Genomic DNA, 26,865 nt, shown 5'->3' with positions numbered 1-26,865 from the left:
AGGAAACGGTTCAAGAAAGAGTGAGAGAGACTGATGTCTGTGTCTCATGAAGTGATCTGCATACATGTGTCTAATGCTCCCTTTCACTCTGTTACAGCCTACTGCATGGGAAGTGGCTTAGTTCCTACTGCATCAGTATTAATAGTATGACTTGTAATAACACCAGTAACACAGCTATACAAAGAGTAATATTAGATTATTTCTGTTATTCATCAGTATCACGGTTGGACAGAATCCTCTTAAATCTACCTAAAGTGGCTTCCCATGGATGCTAGTGCTACCACCGGAAAATAATACATTATGCATACATGTATAGCTTCTCAGCTACCCACCGGCTGCTTTTTGTGTACGATTATAAAATACCTGCATGACCCTCCTAAATTGAATATGATTTGATGGCAGAAGCTGAGCAACTGCAGTACTCAGAAGCCTTAAATATTTCAGAAGCCTTCTCCCTCCTCTTCCTTTTCTCCCCCACTAGCACACGTAGAGGACTTCCCAGGCCCCACCACACTCCTGGAATGCATTCTCTCAAAAAAACCACTGAACCTCAAATTATTATTCCATGGTGAGAAAAGCAGTGAACAGTAGAAAATGACAGTTTACCCAAATGGAGGTGAAAATGCACTTTCTCCTGTACTTAAGAGAAATAACAGCTTTCAGCAAAGATCTAAATCCTAGCAACAAGCACTACATAAATGCAAAAAGGTCATCTCTTTGTTAGAGAAAGGTTACTTCGCTGAACACATACTTTAAAAAAAAAAATCTACTAAAAGAAATTAAGCTTGGTAACATTTCTGTTGTATTTGCACATGTAGAGAACAGATCTGTGCACTCACTTTCAGTGCAAGAAGGCAAAGGATGGTTGATTATAATGAACAATTTTCTTCTTTGAGAGATACAAGGAAGAGAATCAAAGATGTGGTTCAAACAAATGGTTATTTAAAAACAGCATTTGGGCTCTGCTGAGCAAAGCACTAGCTGTCAGCTGTGAATTCACCTGGATGGCAATAGAGAGGGACTTTACCCACCCTGCTAGAAATGGCCAGAATGATGAGTGCTCCTGCACCCCTGATGCAGTCATGCAACTTGGTCCTTGTCCTTCTCCACGAGCCAGACCAGTGTCTGCCTTGGCTGAAAAAACGCTTGGGGTAAAATTCTGGTTCCGGTAAAGACCACAGCAAAACCCCCTTTGCCTTCAAAAGAGAGGGAGGACCCCAAAGTTTGGGACATGGCAGGCTCCAAAGCCAAGCACTTCCTGTTTGAACAGACAAGCAGGCAAGGGGTATGGAGAGAAACAAAGGCACAGAGGGCTGATCTGCGTAAATCCTTATTAAGCAGGAAAGTACATAAGAATATGTTTAATTTCACTCCTAGTCAATAAAGGAAGAGGCTTGGCAAGCCAGGTTGGGTAAGCTGCTGTTCAGAAAGAATCATCGCAAGGAACAGGGAGGAATAAGATGATGAAGCTGGACGTTGAGGGGAGAAAGGAAGGGATACATAGCAGAGTCTCTGAGAAATACCCAGAAAGTCTTGGTCCTGCAAAGGAGAATACAATAAATTATGGGCTACATGAAACAATGACTCCAAAACACTTGAGCCCAATGCAGAAGGATGCTGGTGGGGAAACTGAAGCAAGGAAATGCCCACAGGGTTTATTATCCTGGTCTAGATCCATTTAATTCTTACGTGATTCAGTACAACATCATCTTCCCTTGACAAGCTCCATCTCCAAGATAACAACTGTTTAGAAATGACCATGTTTAAACAGACATATACAACAACGGTCTAGGCTTCTTCTCTAGGTCTCTTCTTGCCTTTGGGTGAAACTCTGTCCCGTTGAAATCAGTTGGAAAGTCCTGTTGACTTTATTCGGAGCAAGGATTACATTGTCTTCTGGGGAAATACAAACAGTTTCCTTCAGAGCCATTAAAAAATAGAGGATAGAAATCTCTGGTCAATAAGAAGCTAAACCTAGGAAAATAAAAATGCAATTCTATGTCACCTTGGAAAGATCAACATCATTTGTCATGTGGTGTTTATTCAGCAGAACAACAACTGCATTTGTGCTTTTAAAGAGAAATGAAAGGAGAAAGCAGCAGGAGGGGGGGGAATGGGGGAGATCTGAGCACAGGAATGTACTGCCACTCCAGCCTGCTATCATTAAACCACATCAGAACTTCATAATCATGGTGTTTAATTAAACAACAGAGGCATGGGTTTATGCATTAATAATGAGGCCTAGCACTTTAGCATGTCAGGCTAAATACAGTTTTAAATTAATAATGTAGCACCGCAGCATTAGTGAGAAAATGAAATCTTATTAACAACTTAATAAAGTCCCTTATTTGCTAAAGTTCTAGCTCTCGGGGAACAGTGTTATAGCAAAGCATTTGTGTCCCTTAAGGGGGCAGATGGGAGGAGGTGCTGCTTTCTCACACCCTCCGTAATTCCATTATATATAGCTTGCGTAGTCACTAAATATTGCCTAGTGTCTGTCAAATAATGCCGTATGTTGCTTCTAAACCTAGGTGTGACGTGCTGGATAATCTGCACATGCTCTTCTCATACAGCCAGGAAGGGCATTTACTCACTTTTTTCTATTACTGTACCATCTCACCAGGCAACACTGGAGAACATGTATGGGACTCTAGCACTATCTACCATATCAGTGCTTTACAATCATTTTTGTGTGATCCTCTCAGGCCCCAGGACTGCAAACATGCTATTTTGAAGACGAGGAACTGAAGCACAGAAAGTGGCTGAGAGCATGAGGAATAACAGAAAGCAATTGATTTACTGTGGCTTACAGGGTTACCACCCATCAGCTGATCCCTAATAACTGTCTATATAAGCATTCTTGGATGACTCTCCAATTTAGGGTGTTTTGTTTTTAGAGCAGACTGAGAGTGTGCATGATTAGGTACTCCAGCTCTGCTGATAGGCAGTCGTTTGTTAAGCCACAGAAGCTCTAGGACTTTATAACCAGGGTTTCACAAGCCTTTAGCTTCTTGACTCCCAGTGATTTCAAGGGCCTCAGGCACACAGTGAATCAGTAGAAGACTAAAGACTGGAGCCCCACCTGCTCAGCCCTACAGCAGAATCTGAAGCCCAGGGCCAAGCTTTCATTTCTCCATGTGCGTTTGGCACACATTTATCAAATAAATTCCCTTAAATCCAGAGAAACAATTCTTTTCCCCCTCCTCTACTGGCTGAAGGTGGTCAGCACTTCTGCCATCCAAGTAAGGGGTCTCTCCCCACAGGCTTGCTCATCTGTCTTGAAAGTCCCACCTGGGCTTGCTTTGCTGAGGAAACAAAGAACAGGCTACAGGACCATAATGAAATGAGTAACACGGTGACAAGATCCAAAGCCAACGAGCTGACTTCAAACGGCTGAGCATTAAGGCCATGAAGAACTGACAGCAGCAAAGCCACAACCAGACACGGCCACTAAATTCAAGGGAGATCATAAAAAGAAGATGAATCGAGACAGGAACAGTCAAGGTATGTCCAGCTATGAGTCTGTCAAAGAAGGGACTCTTTGGGATGTAAAACACTGATCGTACATCTTGTGCAGCTTGGAAGCTATTGGGTTAGAATGGAAATCAGCCAGCAACACCACTGACTGTTGCAGACGGGAGTGGAGAAAAGCAGTAGGCCAAATCCTGCCTTTGATTATGCTCATGGGACACTAGAGCTAGTTCCTCTTCCTTCCTCTGTTGTCTCCACTCACTAACTTTGCTCTAAATTTGTTGGACAATGTACCAACATAAGTAACCTTTTAGGGTGCTGGGAGAGAATGTGAATGATGGGTGGCAGACACACATACACTTCTGCAGCCTTTGGATAAGACCCTAGCAAGCCCCCTTCTCATGGTAACAACTCCCTTAAAAAAGAATGGTCTTCCACATTAAACGCCTCCAAACTTTCATGTGCATTTTCTATGTGTATCCTGCTACAGAGAGAACACTAATCTTGCAGAAGTTGGGTGGGAGATTCTCATTGTGCCCTTTTTGCATTCACTTACTGCCCAGCTCTCTGGAATGAGGGAGGAGATGGGGCAAAATAGCTGCAGTTCTCATAGGCGAGCTCAAAGCGGGAAGCAGATTTCCTTGCAAAGCCTGTGTGCATTAGGAGTCCTGAACTGCATGCAAAGGTTGCCTGTCCGCTCCCCTCCTGCTTCAGAGACCCACGGATGTGGGTTTCACTTGGGAACCACAGAGTTCATGGGAAGTAGCAGCTTGTGCAATGTTTGTACAAGTGAAACGTCTAGGACATAAAAATCATCTTGGTATGCCTTGTCTTCCATCTCCTCATGTTAAATAATAAATAGAAACCTAATGGAACAGAGTATGACTGCAGGATACAATGTAAGTGGAGCCAGAGTAGACCTGCATCTTCCCCCTTACTTCATCATCAGTGAGTAAATGGGTCACTGGTGAAGGGGATCTAAGTAAATCTCCATCCTTTTTATTCTATCTTTATACTGAACCTACTGCAATGGGATGTAGCTCAAACTCACATATCTCTGCTACAAAACACTAAATAGAAATATTACAAATGATCTCATCAAACCCCCTTATGTTTCTACTCTGAGCTCAAGAAAACTTGAGGAAACAAAGTTTTTCATTCTAGAAATCCTTCATTTGCTTTTTAATTGTGCAGTGGGATGTCTTGGGATCTGGTCTTTTTCTCCCCCTTTTTTTTAATTTTCTATTTATTAATATTTAATCTCTGCACGGTGCAGAAGAAAATAATTTCTTCAATAACATCAGAATGGGAGGGTTAGAAATCAATAGTCAAGCTCTCACAAGACACATTCAATCCCTTCTTAATCCATTTTCGAATGCTCCCCTGTCTTATTAGAACAGCCAAGTTTTCCCACACTTGTTAGGTTGGGCTGTTCACATTGCAGGAGGGAACTGAAAGCACCCAGAGAGCAGAAAGGCAGGAAAGAGAACAGAGCATTTGTCTTTGGGAGAGAAGTCTAGACCTTATTCTGAACCCAAATCCCTACTCTAAAAACCTTCTGATAGAAAGCCTGGCCCCATTTCTGTGAACCATGACACGTCCTGCATCCACTGTCAGCCCTGACCCACACTGGAACACCTTTCAGTTTTTCTCCAAGGCCGTCTGTCACATCCAGGTCTCTCAAGCATCACCTTCACTAATGCATGGGTCAGTTCTGCAGAGGGGCAAGAGCCAAACAGGCATACTCGACGGGAGAAGCCAGTGTCTTAAAAAGCCAGTGGTTTGCAGTAGAGTCCCCTGCACCTCCCTTAATGCCTCTAAGACTTGAGCATATGACAACAGGCACTCATTATTACGCTTGAGCACAGAAACCAAAGCCCATGATTGCCAGCACCAACCTGACCATGCACTTACTTTCACACTGCACGTCCCACTAGCCACACCATGACTACGCAGTCATTCAGCTCTGAACAGTCAGCCCATCCCTTCCTTCTGCATCCTACTGCATCCATCAACGCTTTCGTCTTGGCAAACTAAGCACGTGCGTGTTGGTGGCATGCAGCCCCCTGTGCCAGGAGAGGACCCTAGAAGGGCTATCTCCTTTGCTTTGGCTAGGAAAGGGATCCTAGCTGGCCTTGGACCCAGCTGTGGAGAGTTACCAAGATGCACAGGGACTTTATAAGAGAGTTGTGGAGAACAGAGGAAGGCATGCATTGAACCTTTCTTCTAGCTCAGAAAAGGGCTGTGTTTAGCATTTGTTTTTCTTTCATTAAAGGAAGGCAACATTTTTGCTTGGACTCTAAAGGGGCAGCTGGAGTCCTCATCACTGTCTTCTTTTTAGTAGGTTTCATGTTCTGGGATATAGCTCTGCATAAGAGTACTCAAACTCTCCCTGAAAATATATGCTTTCTCCTCCCTGTGTAGGCCTCAACATCCACACATCCCTTCCCTTAGCAGAAGCAATGATGAGGGCTGTTCAGCAAATTTGTAGAGGGTGTAGCCAGAGCTAAGGGCCCTCCTTGCGTTGCTGGCTGCCATAAAGAACTTCGTCCTAGTGCTAAAGGGCTGGTAGTCTCAGCGGACTGGGAAGAAAGAACAGGAGAAGGAGACTGGGACTTGGGAGAAGCAAGAACTGTATATCCAGTTTCAATACCCAGTATCCCAGCTGCAAGCTTAAAGCGGAGCTAGCTGGGAAAGAGAGGATGGTGCCCCCTTGCCCTTGTAAGGAGCAGGAGCTACTGTGGCCCTGCACCTAGGCAGCACATCCGAGGCTACTTCTCTGTGGCCCGGTCCCTCCTCCGTATGCCGTCTGCTGTGCTAACCCTCCTCAGCTCTACCTGTTCGCCTTAGCAGTGGGGCTGGGCTGCTCCACCCTGAGCTCTGCCGGAGGTACCGGGCTGCTGCAAGTAGAGACTTTGCCAGCAGAGGGAACTGCAGACCAGGTAATCTTTCCTTCCACGCTGAAACATGCACCGAAGCCCGTAGCTACGCGGAGTCTCTTCTCTCCTGCCTGGAAGAGAGATCACAGAATCACAGAATCGTATAGGTTGGAAAAGACCTTTAAGATCATCGAGTCCAACCGTAAAGCTAACACTGCCAAGACCACCACTACACCATGTCCCTAAGCACCTCAACCGCTTCCCTGGGCAGCCTGTTCCAATGCTTGATAACCCTTTCAGTGAAGAAAAATTTCCTAATATCCAGTCTAAACCTCCCCTGGCTCAACTTGAGGCCATTTCCTCTTGTCCTATCACTTGTTACCTGGGAGAAGAGACCGATCCCCACCTCTCTACAACCTCCTTTCAGGCCGTTGTAGAGAGCGATAAGGTCTCCCCGCAGCCTCCTTTTCTCCAGGCTAAACAATCCCAGCTTCCTCAGCCACTCCTCATAAGACTTCTGCTCCAGGCCCTTCACCAGCTTTGTGGCCCTTCTCTGGACACGTTCCAGCCCCTCAATATCCCTCTTGTAGTGGGGGGCCCAAAACTGAACACAGCATTCAAGGTGTGGCCTCACCAGTGCCGAGTACAGGGGCACGATCACTGCCCTAGTCCTGCTGGCTACACTATTTTTGATACAAGCCAGGATGCCATTGGCTTTCTTGGCCACCTGGGCACACGGCTGGCTCATATTCAGGCGGCTGTCAACCAACACCCCCAGGTCCTTCTCTGCTGGGCAGCTTTCCAGCCACTCTTCCCCAAGCCTGTAGCGTTGCATGGGGTTGTTGTGACCCAAGTGCAGGACCCAGCACTTGGCCTTGTTGAACCTCATACAATTGACCTCGGCCCATCGATCCAGCCTGTCCAGGTCCCTCTGCAGAGCCTTCCTGCCCTCCAGCAGATCAACACTCCCGCACAACTTGGTGTCATCTGCAAACTTGCCGAGAGTGCACTCGATCCCTTCGTCCAGATCATTGATAAAGATGTTAAACAGAACTAGCCCCAACACAGAGCCCTGGGGAACACCGCTTGTGACCGGCCGCCAACCGGAGTAAACTCCATTCACCACCACTCTTTGGGCCCGGCCGTCCAGCCAGTCCTTTACCCAGCGAAGATGTTTCAGGCACCTCTGCCAGTGCTTTTGACCAACTTGCTGCTGGTTGGTTTGGTTGTTGGGGGCTGTGTATGTACGGGGACTGCTAAAGAAATCCATTCAAACAGGGAACCAGTTGAAAACTCTCTGCTTACTGTATTAAAAAAAAGAAATCTTGCAAATCCTTATACCTATCTTCTTGCTGCCACCTAGTGAAGGGGAAAAAGTATGACTATCCGAGTGACATAAGCAGAGCAAAACCTACCTCAGAGGCCTGTACTTGTTAAACAAATTCTCACTTTGAATAAACTGCTTCAAAATAACTTTCAAAGTTGCACAACAATCTGCTCCTTCCCTGTTGGAAGTCTCCTTCAGAAAGCATCCTGCTAGGTCCTTGAAGGGACAGCTACTGACGGAGGCCTTACTTCATCGTCACTTGGGTCTGAAGAGCAACACAATACTGACCATTTTGTTGTACTGAAACTCCTCCGGCTGCTCTTATGACCCGTAGGAATTGTGGTGGTCTTTGCAGGATCAGACAGTAAAGGAAGCTTTCACTGTCTTTTATGGTATCATGAATACATAATTAATATAGCCACTATGGCACGGAGGATCGTAAGCACAGACTCTTTACACATCCACCTAATTTCTCAGGCAGGTTTTGCAATCAGAATCAAACTCCTTGTTAGTACCTGAGTGAGCTTCAGCTAGGGCTGAGAACAGAAGTGTTATATCCAAAGTCCTGGGTCTTAGCCATAAGATCTTCCTTCCCTAACATAAAAATGGTATGTTCCTGCATCATGCAGGGATTTTCTGAGAGGAGTGCCTCAGCTGCGTGATAGACAAGTGATAGACAATAAGTCAGCAGAAACACTAACGCTTCAGCAGCTCCAGTTCTTCTCACACTCCTGTCATGCGTCCAGGTGACAGCCGTGACCTCCATCCAGCTAGTCCAGACCTTCAGATGTTTGGCCAGACGCCTGCCAGACTGAGCTCTGCCTGTTTTTCCCTGCCTTGAGTTTCTGTCCTCTACCTTCCTACCATTTCCAAATAGCCAGAACCAGCACAGCATCGCCATAGCTTGTGCTTTTTCTACCTGGTTGTTCTTGCTGATTTTCTACTCTTACACCTGAGGGAAGAAGTATTCACCCACTGTCTGCAGCAGTGCCAGTTGAGCTTTCAGTAGAGTAACTCCCCTCGTCCTACCAACATTTTTTCTCAGCAGAAGATGATCCATTCGCGCATTTTGATGCTCGAACACCTCTTCACTTTCCACTCTCCTCGCATTTGTCTGAATAAAAGGTCCAAAGACTGGGCTTGCTGCAGCGCCAGCTGCCACCAGGAACAGGGTTGTATTTACAGGGCAGGTATCCAAAATAGAAGAGGTGGCATTGCAACCCGAGACCCATGGGCGCTCACGGGTCTTATTGCGCCTGTTCGCCCTTTGGGTCACTTCTGAACTTTTAGCGCTTTGCCCACCCCTGCCCCGATGCCGAGGAGGGGGGTGCCCGCCTAATCCGGGGCTCGGAAGGCGGCGGTCGCTAGGTGTCAGCACGGGACCGCCACACCGGCCACCGCCACCGCTCCCGCCCGCCAGCCCGGCGCTGCCCAGCCCCGCAGCCGGGCAGGGCCCCGGGCCCCGGGCCCCGGGGAAGGCTGCCCGACCCCCCCCGTCCTAATACAAACCGTAAGACCGGAGCATATCCATCTCTCTTAAACCTCCTTCTTTCTGATCTTTTCGAGAGATTTTGTTTTGTTCTACTTTTGGTACCCAAATCTGGCTGGTAGGGATGGAGACGGCATTTGTCATGGTTGCCCCCTCCTCTTTTCTGATGGAAAAAAATCCATTCGTGCATTGGTCCCTCAGTCACAAATGCTGTTATCCAGCAAAACAACTAAAGTTTTTAAATGAATGTGGCAGTCTTTGCAACTAATTTTCTTACACATTTCGATAATAGGTCCACCCCAAACCCTGAGGTCTTTTATCTGCATGGGATAGGTAACATAGCTCTGAGGAAAGGTTTCTGCTTCATAGCTTAGTCCTGTCTCACTCCACTCCTGTAGACAGACGTTCCGACAATAGGCACTGGCATTGTAGGATGCATTGTTTGATTCAGGTGCATGGCTTTAAAACTAAAACTGAAATTGAAGAAAATACGTAATTATTTCGATCCTTTTCTCCCTCTCTTTGCATCAAAACTGAAATAAATTGTATTCAAGCTCTTCTTGTAGTAACAGGTGCTAAAACCTCCAAATTCACTTTTTTTCCCAGAAGGATGAGAGCAGTCTCGAAGCTGCAGCTGAACCTGGGAGCTGTAGCCCTGAAATAGCCCCAGCAGCAAACGATGGTCAGCGTGGCCTTGGCAGTCCGTGCTGCTCGTGGTTTGGTCCCTGCATGCGGTTAAGCAGCAAGCGTTTCTCTTTGCAGGCAGTGTTGCCTTGTCAAGCTAACAGAAACCCTTTGAATTTATGGAGGCAGATGTGGGGAATGCAGTTGTAGCGGATTGATGCACGAACTCCGATCGAGGGGTAAATCGAAGACCCTTTATTGAAATATTACATGGCTTATATACTTTCTAATTGTTTGTACATGCGCTACTGAGAGAACTCTTATTGGTTTATATGTCTTGTTCACGCGTCCTTCATGCGTCCCTTCAGCTAGTACGATTGGCTATCTTTTTGCAACTTTACAGTTCCTTTCTTGACAACAAAAAATCACGCGCTTGCTTATCTCCCACTCCTGCTCCTCATACACAGCCTCCTACCCTCGGACATGACCTGGACCCTCAGTACTTCAATCTTGTTAACCCTTTCACTCCCGCTATGCCTAATTCCTCCTCATGCAGTAATCAAATCATTGACGCTGCCTATTTTTTATAAAATGTTTGTGACTTGAAAAAGTCTTAATAAAGGTATGGGTCCTGCCTTGAGGAACTTACAGTCACAATAACTGTTATAATTGCAGTGATAATAGTCTGCTATTAATTATTAAATATTCATACCAAGTTCTGAATATGTAAAATAGTAGAAGGAAAAATCCCACTTTAAAGCTCGCAAATACTCCATAGTATCTGATAAATTTATTTCCTCTTGCATATGTCCATTTTTCCCCAAAGCACTTGGAAGAGATTTCATTTTCTGCAATGTTCTTCCATATGAGTCACTCCCTTCTGCTATTTTTTTTGGTCTTCCTTTTTTGTTGATGTAGTCTGTGATGTCAAAACCCAAATCGGATATTTCTGTTTCTCAGTTTTCAGTGAGAAACCAGGTTGAATAGTCTCAAAGATGCATATTCACAGCTGAAATTTGAGGGAGAAGTCCAAAACAAATTCTTCCATGTGCATTTTTTGGTAGCACATTAAATCTGATTTGATTTCAGATTCATACAGGCTCCAAATGATTTCTCTCAGCTGTGCATTTTGGAATTACATATAAAGCAGCAAATCCTTCTGCTCTGTTCTCTTGATATACTTCCCAAGCTGCCCTTCAGTGTTGAAATAACCCTTGAAGAACTCATCTATTTATTAAAGCACTAGAGAGCCTGTGTGAAAAGTGTTTACTTCTAATTTTCAGCACGCTGCTTCTCTGGCATTAGCCTTGTTAGATGCATATGACATACTCAGAAAGCCAGCACTACTTGTAACGTGTCTTTACAAGCAGAATTCCTGAAACTTTATAACACTGGTAGTCCTTCTCATTGAAAGATCTCAACACATTACAAAAAAGGTAAATCATTTCTAGCAGGGGACAATCCTGCTTTTAACACTCCCTGCACATCTTTCTCATGGGAATGGTTTATGCTAGTGATAATATTCTAGTACCTCCCTTCATTTGTCTCTGATCACTTGGAGTGTGGGACTGATTCTAGAGATGAGCAGAAGTTACGCTGCGCTCACCTGTATTTGAAAGTCACCATGAATATATACAGTGATCTGTCCCAGGAGTAGTTAAGTGGTCCAATTCTCATAAAACAATTAAGTGACTAAAACCAGTAATCGGTCTTCATGCTCTGATAAGCCCGATAAGGGCAGCAAAAAAGAGACGTGACAATATTGCAACATGTTCAGGCACTGGAGGTGAGATAAGAGAAGATCAGTGAAAAGTATGATGGTCAAACCTTGTGCACACTCTGAGGGCCAGGTTTGGACAGCAGCTTAGTTTTATGTGCTCCACCACTCTGAAATGCAGGAATGCAACCTTCCAGACTTACATTCACAGAGCAGGGGACCAGCCTCATTCCAGGCAGCAGCTCTCCAACCATGGGTGAGGGTACGTGTGTCACTGCAGATCTCAGCACTCTTGGCTCTGATGTGGAGAAGGAAGAGAGACAAGCTCGTCATTTCACATTAGCACACTGCATAAAGGGAGGTGATGGGAGGAGGACAAGCTAACTACACTTTGTAGAGGGCCTGATAAAAACAAAACACATTCTGGAAAAGGCCTCGTGTCACCTTAACACCCAAGCTATTTACTATAGCAAATAACCAACCAGGTACACCTGCATCGACTGGTTGCATCTGCCTGTAGGCAATATCCACCTGCTCGCATCTGTACGTCACTACACAAGATTCATCCCATCCTTTCTAAGCAGACACTTGAGGGGCCTGGACCAGGCACATGTCATGCTTGGAAAAAGCCTGGTATGCCCTTATACAATCTTTATACTAAAACTCAGTACCATGAAGCGGTCTCAGAAGCCTAGAAAAAAATGAGACTGGGACCTCTTTCTGTTGCAATTAAAGATTAAGCCCTCTCTATCATCTCAATGCAGGAATACAGGACAAAGCATCCTGAGTATCCTTCCCTATGCAGCTCTCACCTTTGCCAGTGGATTCTCCTTGAGATTCCTCCATGGGCCAGACACTCCACCAGTCATGGCAAGAATTCCCCACCAGTGATGATTTCTCACACGCTGCAGACCGCTACGTGGAGTGGTTTGTTTCCTTTCCGAGCTTAGCACTCAATTACTGGGACCCACAAGTGGGAAGGACAGAGAGTCACTTCAGAGCTGGACTGAGTCACCAAGGATCAAATTCCTTCTTCTGGCACATGGAAGGGAGGAGCAAAGCGAGTCTCTGAAGAAAATGGAAACAGACGGGGCCTTTGCCTTGGAAATCTCTCTGCACAACAGGTGCCTCCTCTGTCATCCCCACCTAAATCAAAACGACCTGATCAGCAAGCCATGCCCACGGCTGTCAAGACCTTGCATGCCTTTGGCTTCCATCGCAACATGTACCACGAGTGGTTCGCGGCCCCATGTCTGGCCGGGAGGACTGTTCACATCTCCAGTTTTCCCTGGGAATGACACTAGAAAACTCTCCAGAAAATATTTTGGTTCCCTAGTTAATTCTTTATTTGCTCTGTGGCTAACAAGGGCTAGGTGAGAGGCAGTCTGAAGCATCAGCTCAACCATCCCCTTTTCTCGTTAATTTTAGGAAGGGAAACTCGCAGCTTTCAAAAGCTCCTCCAAGCCTGGAGTTCAGCGCAGTCACCTTCTAGGAGCTGAACCTGCTCTCACGTTTCCACAGAGTTCAGGCACTGCAAGCTGGAGACTGCACTAGGAAGTCATGGACCTTCCCTGCCCTTCCAGCCTCCAGGAGCAGCTTCAATTAAGCAACTTCGCTGCTGCGCTGTTCACGTTGGCAGTTTCTCCTCCGCTGCCTTGTCCCAGCCAGCAGACACAAGTCCTGAGAGTGCCATACGGGTTCATTTCCATTCCCGCTCACTTTTCAGAGCTGTTTTCTCCTGCCACTCCTGAGGCGGCGTCTCCTTTCATCCCCAGGTGCCCACTGAGCCGTGTCTGTTGCTCCCGTCGGACCCCGGGACCCCTCCGCCGGGCCCATCTTGTCTCCCCGAAAAGGCGGGGAGCCGCGGGCCCGCGGTTGGCGGGGCGAGAGGGAGGCCGGTCACGAAGCGGGGCCGGCCCCGCTCTCCGCGCCCCTTCCCGCCCGCCGCCTCAGGCGCTGCCCGCCGCCAGCCGCCCCGCGCCCCCCGCCCGCCGCCGCGGCCCCTCTGATTGGGCGGCGGGGGAATCCCAGCGGGCCCCTCTCCGCGATATAAGGGGCGGCGGGGCCGGCGCCGCGCTCACTGCCCGCCCCCAGCCCGGGCGCAGCGCGGAGCGGAGCGGCGGGGCCGCCTCCTCCTCTTCCTCAGCGCTGAGGCAGCAGCAGCAGCAGCGGCGGAGCGCGGCTCCCCCCCCCTCCCCGCCAAGGCGATGGCCGAGCTCAAGTCGCTGGGCGGCGAGGCGTACCTGGCGCTAGCCCCGGGCTACGGCCCGTCGGCTTTCGCCTACGGGGCCGTGCGCGGCGGCGCCGAGGGCCCGCGGGGGACCTACCCGGGGGGCGGCGGGGCGGACTTCCATCCCGGGGCGCTGGGCAAGTCGGCGGAGAGCAGCGGCGAGCAGAGCGGCGACGAGGAGGACGGCTTCGAGGCCGGGGTGAAGGGCGGCGCGGCCTTCGAGCGGGAGGGCAAGCTGAAGGGGGGAGCCCTGGGCAAGAAGCCCAAGGAGCAGCGCTCGCTGCGCCTCAGCATCAACGCGCGGGAGCGGCGGCGGATGCACGACCTGAACGACGCCCTGGACGGGCTGCGCTCCGTCATCCCCTACGCCCACAGCCCCTCGGTGCGGAAACTCTCCAAAATCGCCACCCTGCTCCTGGCCAAGAACTACATCCTCATGCAGGCGCAGGCCCTGGAGGAGATGCGGCGGCTGGTGGCCTACCTGAACCAGGGCCAGACGCTGAGCACCCCGCTGCCCGCCACCCTCAACCCCTTCGGACAGTCGGCCGTCTACCCCTTCGGCGGCACGGCCTTGCCCGGCTGCCCCGAGAAATGCACTGCCTTCACAGGAGCCGCCTCTGCCCTCTGCAAACACTGTAATGACAAGCCTTGACTTCTGGCTTCTTCGGGCTTTTTGTTTTTATTTTCTTTTTTTTTTTTAGTGCACTTTTCTTTCCACTACCATCAGCCCTGGCTTCCTACCATCAGTTAAGTCTGGGTTTTCTTTTTGTTTGCTTCTCTTAAATACCCCCCTCCCCGCACCCCATTTGGAAATATTTGGCAGTTTGTGTGGACCCCAAAAACACCCACTTTCAACTTTGTTTAGTTACCCCCCACATGCAACTTCATCTGTAGAGTTATTTCCTTCCCAGCCTGTTAGTGGACTGTGAGCATAATGTTGCTTTCCCGCTTGCTCTGATCCACAAAGTTTTTGAGCAGTTTTTAAACTAAACTATAGAAAAACAGGGAGGGAGAGAGAGGTGGAAATGGAAACCTCAGTGAGTTTTCTTTGGCATGATCAACCTCTGTTAAAAATGGCTTAAAAGGGAGGGGGGGAAGCAAAATCCAGCTGCAAAACTATGCAATGTTTCAGAATCATGGGGGGTGTCCTATGTAGCCAGCTGGGGTTGGACTGCACCCACAAATCCAAATGAAAATGTCATTTGGTCAGCTCATGGGAGGGGGGGAAGTTCAGTGCTCTTGATAAAACAATAGATGCTTCAATATAAGATGCCTTTTTTTGCTCTCAAAAAAAAAAAAAAAAACCCAACCTGTTCTTGAACTGAGAGGAATCTGTGATTGTATGCTAATGCTTGCTTTTTGCCTGTTTCTCAGCTTGGTTAAGTTTTCCAGATGATTTTCCAGAGTTGTTGCTCATCATGATAAACAAAGCAAAAGGTCACTTAACATATTTATATGTATTTATAATAAATAAAAAACATGAATAACTACTTTCTCTGTCCTACATGTCTCTAAAACCAGCTGGCAGTCAAAGCAAAACCCCCGCTGAAGTAAGGTAAAGCGGAGACGGACATGGCAGTCCTTTGCGGAGGAGCAGCGTTGTGAAGTTAGGCGAATGATCGGAATACTTGGAAAAAGCTTGTGGACATTCAGTTCCTTATCAGCAGGGATTTGGTTTTTCTCCAGTTTCTCGTGAATCATGAGCACACAAAAAAATGTTGTTTACACCTGATGTTTAAGTGAGTTAAGTAGGTAGAGATTTAGCTTGTGTATTTTGACACTTGCTGGAGAATGCTGTGCACTGAAAGTGGTGTTTAAAAGGGGTTATTGTAGCATTGAGCTTAGCTCCGAGGACACCCCTGTAAAACGTGGCAGGGAAGGAAATCGCTTAAAGACTCTGCTTATCCCTTTGGCTTGGTTTTCTGTTATATCTACAGCTTGGCCCTAGACCTGCGTGTGGGGTTTGGGCCATTTAATATCGTGACTAAACTAATAATCCTCTTGCCAGGTATTGACTGTGTTAGTACAAGTTACAAAGCGACTCGCTGGCTAAGTTTTTGGTGTTACTTGTGTAGGTTTACTTTGGTTTTCTGGTTTATGATATTTAATGCTTTGGTGCCTTGTATGCTTCACTAGTCATTATCTAATAATAATAATAATTGAGGTGCATTCAGTGATTTCTGTTCAGATTGGAATACCCACCCGATGTCAGAGCAACCACATAAACTGGTACAGTCGCAGCCTGAGGGGCTAGAGCTGTCCATGGCCATTTGTGTTAGGAGCGGGGTGTAACTATTTAGGGTTATTAAACCAATTTCCATGCCTGTCGCTAGTGTTATGCTAATTTGAAAAGGACTGCCATCCCTCTAAAGCCCCTTGTCTATGGCACTTAATTTTAATTAATACATTTCCAAAAGGCTTTTTGTGTTTGGAAAACGAGGTGTGTGATTAAGCCTCATTCATAAAGACATATGCTTAAAACTGGTTCCTGCTCACTTCCATTTTTATATCTTCATTTATTCTTTTTTTGCAGAATAGTTTTACAGAACAGTTTATCTGTTGTACCTTTTTCCGTAAAAGAAAATCTTGAAAATACTCTTAAAAGGCATCTGATGAAGCGAAAGCCGACCAAAACCACTACTGAAGCAAAAATGACTGGAAACTGCAAATCAGCAAAGGTCATTTAAAATTTTGCAGACTGAGTTGTTGCTAGATAATATTTTGAAAAAAAGGTCAGTTTAACAGAGAATCATGATTTTTAGGTAAATGTTTATTACTTCTGGTTTACAGAAGATTGAGCAGTTGGGAATATTTGAATGGACATTAGTTTAACTGTTCCATTTTTCACCAAAACTAAAATAGTTGGAGAATAAAGTATTTTAACAGCTTAATATTAAATGTGAGTTTGGTTTGGTTAAAGACTTACACTAATAATAATGGAATTTATAATTGCTTCTTTCTCAAATAATTAAGGCAAAAGAAGTGGCTCACTAATTTCAGAGCCTAAAAAAGTCTTCATAGTCTGAGAGACAAGCTATTTTTGGAACGATGGTTTTTAGTACAGTGATTGTTTAATTCTTTTCCTATAATGTACATGAGTAAAAAGCTTGCTCATATTAATGTATCTACCTAGAATCCTAAAAATCCCCCTTCTGAGAGTCCTTGAAATATTCAGAAGGCTCTTTGAGAGCCCACTTTGAATTAAATGATCTCAGGAGGCTAAACGTGGAGTTTCAAATACAGAAGATAAAACCTGCATTAAAGAAAATTTTGATAGAAAAAAATAGCAAGCTTGAGTATCTAAGTACTGTTAAAAGGCTAGGTATTAAAAACAGAAATGTAGAACTTATCAAAGCAATCGTAGAGGAACTTGTAAATCATTATTAAAATCAACCTTAAAGTACAGGGGTTTTAATTCAAAAGTACAAAAGTCCAATCATAACTTTTCCTGCAACAAACAAATTGATATTAAACTAAAACAAAGCTGGCTACCTGCTCAGTTCATCTGAAAGTTCAGTCCTGTGAGTTGCTTCTAGGCACCACGGACTTGCAGCATTTTAACTCTTCTCGGACAGAGTTGAAACCTGTACAGAGCCCTTTGCGTTTCCCGTTGACAGGAAGGCATCTGTTTCAATGGGATTTACGCTTTGTGCTGAGCTGCTGCTAAAACCGCTGCCAAGCGAATGCCTAATACCGCTGGAAAGATGATTTTGTTGGGAGGGGATAAACTAGCATGTGATTATTGCGTTTGTGTGTGTGAAGCATCGGTGCTAACCTTGCAGATGTGCATGGTTATCCTGGGGATGAGATCCTGTAACTTGTCATTTGTTTTTCCCCTTCTCTGGCTTATGAAAGAAAACTTATTTTGTGTACCATGTAAGGTTTTAAGTGTCTGCTTCCAGTTGGTGTTTCAGAGAATACAAAGGGAGGACTTCAAAATGCTGAAGATTTTTTTTTTTTCTGCTCAAATGTTCTTGTTACAATGCCTGCTTTTTTTTCCAAGAAGGATTTATGGTGTATGCTCAGATGGAACTGAAATACATACAGATCGTGTGTTCTAATGTACTCATTATCCTGGTATGTTCATACTTTGAAGAAAACATAATGCCAACTTTTAATTAAAGAAAATATATTGTTTTCTAACCTCACTTAGTTTTTCTTTGAACTTCAAGAATGATCAGCATGAGGTGTCATTAGGAAGAGGCGCAAAGAGGAGATGCTGCTCCGCTGTCTGTTGCTTTTTTTTAAGCTATGTAATGCTAGTCACTAACCAAAACTAATGTTTTACTGACCAGTGTAACCTTACTAATAGAGAGTTGGAAATTGCTGTCAATTTGCACTGCATCAATCAAGACTTAACATGAGCAGTCTTGAGCTTGCAAGGTAAAATCTTGTTTAACCAAATACAAGCAAGCAACAGGTTTGAAGATGGAGGGCCTGGAAGGCAGCTATCTACTTCAGATACCAACAAAGTTAAGTCAGTTGGAGTTCCTAGAAAGAAGCCGTGAGAATCATGCAGTTTTCCATGTTCTTTAATCCCTATAGCTGATTTTCTGACATACTGCCACAATATCTGAGTATTGCTGCATTGCCAAGCTTGTTTCCAAGACTTTAGAAAGTGATTGGTCATTGTTCTCAGATCATTTTTTGGGATTGTTCTTTACATGCACATTTCCATTCTAAAATAGTAGTTGACATTTTACAAGGGTGAAGTGAACGTAGGGTCCAATCCTGCTGCTGTTTTACTAATTGGCGGCATTTCTGGTGATACTAGTGACAGCAAGATGGGGCCTGATGCTCCAGAGCGTGGCGGTGGTTTCTGAAACCAACATAATGCTGCCTTCTTTAAGAGGCTCCAGAGGACCAGAAAAATCTGTACAAGCTTTATCCCTTTACTGTATTAGCCTTATAGCATAACTGTAAAGCGTAGGGCACGGTGGATAAAGACCTTGCTTAAAGGCTTTCACGGTTCTTCAGACCAAACCTGCTTACTGCCAGCTCAGCAGTGAGCGAGCCGCGGTGCGTCTCCGGCAAGGTTGAGTTCTCACGTACAGCGGGTTTCTAGTCGAGTTTTCCACAACTTGGATTATTTAGCTTACAATTTAGGAGAACAAAAGCAAGCGTTCCACATCACACTTTTCCCTCCTGCTTCTATAGCATATGTTCAAACAAGTGTGTTTCCTGGACGCACTCCTGAAAATAGGAGGTCGGACTTTGCAGTGTTACTGAAATTTATTTTTACCTGTGCTTGTTGCCTGCCATGTGAATTATCAGCAGAGAAATCATTGCTCTGATCTCAAATAGGTGAAAATACTTTTAAAGAATCCTAGAATACACCAACCAATATTTTTAATTTTCAAAACTGCTTTTACTCTGTTATCTGTCATTTGATAGAATTTTGATTAGTATTGCACAGTAGAAAAGTTGGGGTTTTTGTTTTCACTAATCCTGATTAAGGCTAAAAAAGACTCTTGATTACAGTAATTTTAATAATGTAAATTTGTTTGTGATGTGTCTTTAGTCTTTAATCCCCTTTGGCATTCCGTTCAAAGTGAGATGAAAAATTTAGGGATTTATAACATTTAAATCAGTCATTCCATGAATGCTCTTCAGGCAGTTTTTCTCCTACCTGAAATAAAAAATACCTAATGGGTATATAACAAAATATGTTGCTATCAAATTAGAAATGTTTGCATGTTTTTTGTAGAAAAATAGCTTAATATCAAGCATTTTCTCTTTACAATAAAGCATATGTGCATGAGAGAAAATGGAAACAATTATCAAAACAAAGAATGTATTTGCGAATTTGCCATTCTCAAATACATTGAGAATGTATTTGAATCTTTGCCATTCCTTCAGATGTTTCGAAGTATGATTTTCACCATGAACTTTATATAATCTTTTCATAGTCAAAATTCACATTAATTCTTTCACCTGTTACCTCAAATTCTTATTTCTATTTGTACTTATACATACATACAGTTTTAAAACGATCCAGTTAATTTTTTTAAAATAGTCTTAGCTTCATTTAACAATAGTAAAATTAGAGTTAATGTTTATTCCTGAAATGCTGAACAGTTTCAAACACAACTCTCAAAATTTCTTTAAGGCCAAATAGATTAATCTTAAGTATTAGTGTTAAAATAAATTAATTTGTAGAGGTATTTAGCCAAGCTGTTTCAGACAAAAAAAAAAAGAGGTTTAATTTTTTTTTGCTATACTTAAGGTAGTGAAATTTGGAGAACAAAGACTTGCAGAAGACAAACCACAAGTACGTAATATCTTGCACAACAGAGGAGGAGAGCATGCTGGTTTTCAAACTCTCTGCCCTAGTGAAACAGTTAAAATATATTTTTATTATTATTATTTAACAGCTTATTTTCATTTTTAAGCCACTAATTTCGTCAGTGATTCATGTTCATTAAAATCTGTTTCGTTAATGCCATTTGTATTTGCTTAATTTCTATTTCTGCCACTGCCACTAACGTTTTGCGTGTTTATGTATATTGATACGGAACTGTACTATGAATATAACCCAACCTTCCTCAGCTACCACTGGGAAAAACTATCTGCTCTTTTGCCTTAAGTATTTCAAAGGGGAAAAACATGGCTGAGCAAAAAAACATCACCCCAGTTTTTCCTCCAAGCCCACTTTTGTCTAAAGTAATGAGGCCATAGTCAGTTGGCTCCAAAAAGCGTTGTGATTTAGTGTGACGTACAGTGAATCATTGCAGATCCATTCGGACTGCATTCGTTATTTTAATGAGACAGAGGCAAATCTGTTTTTTGGCCGCAAACCTTAAGATGCAAGCATAATGCGAAATGTTTGTTGATTGCCACAAGGCAACTGACATTATAGATTTTTATCGCCATCATTATGTAGCTTAAAACTCGCCACATCCCAAGATATTTAGCCCCTTCCTTTTTCTCCTGCAAATGACAGGAAAGTTACAATGCTGACATTTAAAAGCAAAAAGCTCCCCTATTTAATTTCTGCACTTATTAAAACCTTACGTTGCCTCCTAGGGTCTGCACTTTTTTTTATTCACGCTTTCCCAGAGGAGCAGGAAAACCCCCACCGCAATGCGGTCACCCAAAAAAGGTCACATTCAGTTGGGCGACAGCAGTGCTAGGTCCCCACCAGCCTTTGCTTGATGTAGGATAAGAAATGACAATGAGGCAGGCATATCTTTGCACAAGCAGTAATCACCGTAATGGCGTTCATCAGAATCTACTAGTGCTGAACTTTTCTGGAGTCCGTAGTAATGTTTCCCCTGCCGTGATACCAGTAAGGAATTTATTGTGCTTGTATCTGCCTTCAAGAAAGCGGCAGTCAATTGATTATTGAAGAAAAAAAACTTTCAAAATTAGGTGACACTGATAAATGGGGTTGTACGTGCGGGCATGTTTATCTGTGTAAGATGCACATCTACGTGCGTGATATGTTGATGTGTATTTATAATGTCTTCACATATATTGCACCCATGCATGCATGAATGAGTATTTCCATAATTTATTTACCCAATGTGTCTTTTTTCCATCAGTTGTTGGTAGCTTTACCGGACTGCTTTTATTATGTTTTCGTGAAGCTTTGTACAACATCATTTGACTGTAGCACCGAAAGCATCATTGCATAAAAACCGCTGGTCTCCTGAAAAATTGCTTTGACCTGTTCAACCTGACAAACCTTTGAATAATATTTTTCATCAGTTTATTTGACCCTTAAAAAAGAAAGTGTTGTCTTGGGACAGGACAGGGTGTTAGTTTCCCATTCTGCCATCGGCAGCTTTGCAGGAAGAACGATGGAGAACCAGCGTATCTTTGCTTTTGCTGGTTTCCAAAAGCATGCGTCCTGGTTTTATTGATTTGCTAAAAGTAAATGTCATGCATTGCGCTCTTCACAGAGATGTCATGAAGAAATCCTTATGCCACCAATTTGAGAATTACATTACCTTAAGTATTTTTTATCTCCTGGCAGCTTCAGTGTAAAGCAAACTACGCAGCTGACAGCCATAGTGGGTGCGCTCAGTGTTTACAGCAGAACGGAGGCTGTAGGGGAAAAAGATGAAAATCTCTTGCAAAATGTTAAAATGGCTGCTGACTTGGAGGCCTCTGGGTTAGTTTTACATCCTTTCCGATGTCCAAGAAAATACAATTTTACTTCTAACAAGTTTTCTCCCCTTGGCTTTTTCCCTCTCTTGCCTCAATCAGTTTCCTGGAAGATTTGAGGACAGAAAACAGTTTAGTTACAGGAGCTCTATTACTCCTAACGGTCCTTTTTGCAATTGAATGTGGCACTGTATAGAATAACCTTGGTACCCGGAGATTGTACAACATAGGCAAGCTTATTCCCATATGACTTGACTCCTTTTTCAGGTGCTTGTTTGTAGCAGTTCACAAATACCCTTTTCTGGGGGGTAAGCAATGCTGCAAAGAGCACCGTTTCGGAAATGTTTCTCTCCTTTGCAGATGTTTGGGGTCCATCTTACGTTTTATTTCATCGAAAGCAAAACCAAAATCCCCTGTCGGGCAAGAGATTTTCCTTTCCTTTTTGAGCTCCTGCGTGCACTTGTTAGGCCCAGACTGCTTGTTGAAGTTCTTATTCTTGCAAATTATCTCCCCTGTAAATGCTTCTGCCCTCGGTGGGATTCTGATCCGCCCTGCAAACAGAATAGTTCCTATATAAATATCTGAAAAATTAATTCTCTACCACATTGAACGTGCATGTCTGTAGATACTTACTTGGTTTTGGTTTTAGGGTTAAACCAAATTTGGAAGCAGCATCTGATCATTTTAGTGAAATTCTGTTGCTTTTGACTTCCTTCTCCGGTTGCCTTGCCCTGAGGCACAGAAAAGATCAAGGCATTTGCCCATGGACACACACTGACGACTTGAGTGAGCGGCTCACCATATTTGAATTCAGACGGTCTTAGCTTGCTGCTTTCCTAAATAAGCCGCACGTTACGCCGCCTCCTCGGCAGCATCCGCGCTGACATTTTCACTCTCTCTCTCCGCACGCTCGGGGTCCCTGGGAAGATCGAGTCTCTATTGTGGCGGTGGTGTCACCCGAGTCACCTCCTGGTTCCTTCTGGAGCGGTGACAGCCAAAGGAAAAGGAGGTGTAGCTACATCTCGGCTATTTTCTAGCAATCTCCTGCCGCTATGCTAGCCCGAGGCGACTTGAACCTACCCCAGGGACCAGCCAGTCCCCAGCTGCTTCCAGAGTGGAGAAGCATAAAGGTGGCTTCAAGCCACCTTTGTTCTCCAGTCCTCGTCTTGCGCCGAGCGCGCTCGAGTCATAGGGGAGAATCTGGGCCAGAATTTGTGAAACGCTTTGCTATAGAAACATGCCCTCGCTGCAAAATGCAGCTTTCTGGTTCTCTGAGCTCCTGTCTCGAGGCCCTTTGCTTCTTGCCCTGAAACGGGGGAGATGGCAAAGACTCCAGCCAAGATCCTGGCTCTGAACGTGAGGTGTCATCGCAGGGCCGTCCTTTGCTGCTTCCTCTGTGTCCCTGTCGCTGTTCGAGCCACAGGCTCCTGCCTCAGAGAGTCCTGCACAAAGCTGTAGCCCCAGGAAACAAGACTGATGCACAGTGGGAGGAGGAGGTGCTATCGCTGGCTGAACAACTCCCTGGTTTTCTTTTTACAAGGAAAACGGGCACTTCTAACAGGGCTTTTTTAATTCATATAGTCACATCCCTACTTTAGGCTAGCCTTTGGTTTTGAACCAGCCCCGGTTTACTCTTGCTCGTCCTGAGGTGATGATGCTTACACACCTGTAATTCCCCTCTCAGTTTGACACCCAGCCTTTGGTTTTCATTCCATGGAGCTAATCCGTTTCTTACGCTAATTTTTCACCAGTATCATTCTCCTAACGTCAGGGAGCCTCCTCACTTTCAAATGATACAAGTGCCAGCCTCATCAAATTCACTTTTTGTGATCAGCATTATTTGGGCAGTCAACTTCTAGCACTTCATGTCTATTCTCTGGCCCTTCCCAAGGTTTCCTGTGTAACACCAACATTGCTGATGATGCACACACACGCTTCTGCTGGCTGAAACACTTCTAATGGCTGGTTTTAGTTGTCTGAAATGAAAGAATTCCTTTCACCTCCCCAGTGGCATTAAAGACTCTGCTAGGAAATGACTTGAGGAGCGCTCTGGTCAAAAGGAGACAACCCAGGTGAGCAGGTAAGGCACAGAAGATATTTTATTCAACCCAGACGAAAAGGCATGTCTCTGCTCATTTGCTGAATGTAGCCGGTATGCTGCACAGGAGCGTAACTCCCGTCAGGTCCTGCAGTAGTAGTAACGCTCATCTTTTGCACTTTAATATAATCTAAAAACTTCTAAAAGCTCCTCCAAGGGGCTGCGGGTTGGGATTTGGCCAGCAGAAAGTGGCTTAGCCTGGTAGCGATGTGAGGGGTATCTGCTCGGACAAGGATGCCCCGTAACCAGTCCAGTCATGGAAAAGGCTGATATTTTTTCGTCACAAATCTTCTCATGACTCTCTAATGACTCAGTCTGTTTGCTGCACTGGCTTATGATTCATTCACCACATTATTCTAGCTGCTGGCCTGGAACACTCTATTTGAGTTAGACCAAAAGTTTATTCTGATCTCAATTTCCATTCAGATGTGGTTTTACCCTGAGTTCACGGTTTTGTTTGGCCCAGCGGTTAAAATTCAGGATTGGCATACCGCAAATTTGGAGACACAGGATGGTGGAGTTTAACCCAAATATGAAAAAAAAAAAAAACCCACTGTGGTCATTGATTTTGAGATAAAAAGCATTAATAGCTTGGGATAGACGGGACACCCTCTGTCCACGTAAACTTGGTCATCACAATTCAGTGATCTTGATTTCTAGTATCAGTCTAGATAGTCATGGACAGAGCAGACAGAGTATCTTCATTCATTCAGGAGTTAAGAAGTAGAAATTACATGTCTTTCCTCTTCGTTTTCTCTGGGAAAATCTTTTAACTAATTCATGGAGTAGTTAATCTGGTTTCGCATGTGTGCGAGTAAAGGAGCACGTCACGTGTCTTTGCGTGCAGGAGAAAAAATTATTTCCTGATGGCAAGATAATGGAAACATATTGGGGGTGAGAGAAGGGTTTCATTAGAAAAGCGTTCAAAGCAAAGCACAGCTTCACGCATACGATTCTTGCATACGAATCATGACTCATCTGCTCCAGACCGAAAAAAAATCACTGGGAGTCAGATTATTGTACCTAACTCAACATCTAAAAGTCAGACAACTAATTAAGCCCATGTCTCCGTACTGAGGAATAATAGATAATGGTTTCCCAAGGGTAATTCATGTCACTGCAGAATAGGTGGACAGGTCGCCTTCTGGGGATGCTTCTCTCTTGACATTGACGGCAGAAGCCACACAGGTAGCTTAGAATAGATCCCAGTCTTGAGACACATAAACACAGTGAGAGAAAGCCCTGCCTTACAGCCTAGTGCTAGGACTTAAAATGAGAGCTTAAAAGGTTGCGGTTTCCTAGCAGTTAGAATAACCTGGCCTCAATAAGAAGCAGCCCGTCAGCAGTAAGCATAACCCAAGGCAATGTGAAATTAAAAGCAGCTTTCGTTAAGGCTGCCAAGGGAAAGTGTTTATATCTGTGGGAAGCAAGTGTGGTCACTAAATAATATGGGGTAATAACAATGAGAGAGATAAATGAATAGGGGTAAATGGAGTAAATTATGCTGACAAACCTCAGAGTTAAGCTCTTAAAATTGAAGGTTGCAGACAGTGTCAGCGATCAGGACATGTAATGTTAATCCAGGTCAGAGCCTCTTTCAGAGGCCCGTTGAAAAGACCTACTGAATAACACAAACTGAATTTATCACACAAGGTATTTGAGCAGGTAAGGTCAAATTTGTACTTCTCTGTTGCCCAGGAGCTGTGAGCTGAACACGGTGATGTTACCTGCTGTGAGAAGACGAGGCACAGACCCACTGCAAAAATCAGCCAGCACGAACCTAGAGAAAAGTCCTGATTCCATAGTTATAAACTGGAAAAAAGCAGTGCACATACAAGATGGCATTTTGTACCTGAGAACACAGCAAATAATAATGCATTTCTGAAATGCATGGTATGGCACTGCATTATATGCTTACATCTGATTAATGTAATGTGAAAGTGGCCTAATGCAGTATGTTATTTGTCCTGATATATTCTGGAGCTTCTGTGAACAACTATTAAGGAAGCTGTGAAGCTGTCACACTCTGTAAAGGCTACTCAAAGGTTGTAGATTTAGTAGCTACAATTCTAAAATGCAATTGTGTTTTTAAAGCACTTCTTTTCCCTGGGTGGAGCCTTCGCAGGCACCCAGAAGATTTTTTAATTGACCTCCATAACTCTTCCCTGGTTTAAGTAGGGCAGCAGAGAGGGCACCAATCTGCAGATGCACTGTGGTTTACTATCAAGGCTTGACAACAGTATTCCATACGTATCTACTGGAAAATACTCTTAAGTTCCCCTCCAACACAGCAAGTCTGCCATCCAAGATATCTGCAAATCCTGAAATTCAGTGATGGAGCGAGGGCGGAGAGAGTCATCGCGTTTAACCCGTGACTACCGCATTTTTCATCCTTACAAGGACGTTAGACGCAATAAAATGAATTCTGGTGGAAGCGTGTGTCTCCCTGAAGTGGGCAAACGATAGGTTAAGAGAAAGCAAATGAAAGGTAAGATTAATAGCATTTATCATGGCAGATAGACTAGCAGTTTGCTAATTAAAGATGTTAGAACATAGAAGCAGCCAAGGATCAGTGGCTTTTAATGAGGATGTTGTAGGGTGATTTAGGTCTAATTTTCTGCTTAATAAGGCTGGTTTAAAAAGTAATTTTGTTGGGATGTGACTCTCCTAAACCTGTTCATTATCAGTGATGGGACTTCACTTCAACACTCCAGGAAATGTTGTGTTTAATTAATATTGTGTCGGCAAGTGGATATGCTGACAGATGAGAAAAAAATTGATGAAGAACTTTCAAGGACATTGACTTCATTACACAGCTTCATTATAGCCTGAATAACTGGCTAAATATGTCATTGGAAAGATAATGTGCCACTTTTAACTCTTCTCTGTGTGTGGTTCATGTAAGTAAGCAGAGGGTATTT

General features: G+C 44.4%; 1 protein-coding gene across 2 annotated transcripts; it reads left to right on the top strand.

Annotated features, from left to right (window-relative positions):
- Positions 1–13,697: 13,697 nt before the first annotated feature.
- BHLHE23 (basic helix-loop-helix family member e23) lies at positions 13,698–16,253 on the top strand. 2 transcript variants are annotated; one of them, XM_075517360.1, is made up of 2 exons: positions 13,698–14,372; positions 15,259–16,253. In XM_075517360.1, the coding sequence occupies exons 1-2, from the start codon at positions 13,715–13,717 to the stop codon at positions 15,294–15,296; spliced, it is 696 nt and encodes a 231-aa protein (XP_075373475.1). In that variant the 5' UTR covers positions 13,698–13,714; the 3' UTR covers positions 15,297–16,253. The 2 variants fall into 2 exon arrangements, with proteins under 2 accessions (XP_075373475.1, XP_075373476.1); XM_075517361.1 differs by lacking the exon at positions 15,259–16,253 and having other exon boundaries at positions 13,698–15,047.
- Positions 16,254–26,865: the final 10,612 nt, after the last annotated feature.

The sequence above is a fragment of the Mycteria americana genome, chromosome 14 (assembly GCF_035582795.1).
Source record: "Mycteria americana isolate JAX WOST 10 ecotype Jacksonville Zoo and Gardens chromosome 14, USCA_MyAme_1.0, whole genome shotgun sequence".
Classification (NCBI taxonomy): Eukaryota; Metazoa; Chordata; class Aves; order Ciconiiformes; family Ciconiidae; genus Mycteria; species Mycteria americana.
Note: the sequence above shows the minus strand (reverse complement) of the source record. Positions and strands in the feature narration are given on the sequence as shown.

What these genes read in the sequence shown, in the direction of transcription:
- BHLHE23 (XM_075517360.1), top strand. Translation starts at nt 13,715, where the DNA reads ATGGCCGAGCTCAAGTCGCTGGGCGGCGAGGCGTACCTGGCGCTAGCC. An exon ending in CTCTGCCCTCTGCAAACACT is followed by an intron (nt 14,373 to 15,258) that starts GTAATGACAAGC and finishes CTCTAAAACCAG; the next exon opens with CTGGCAGTCAAAGCAAAACC.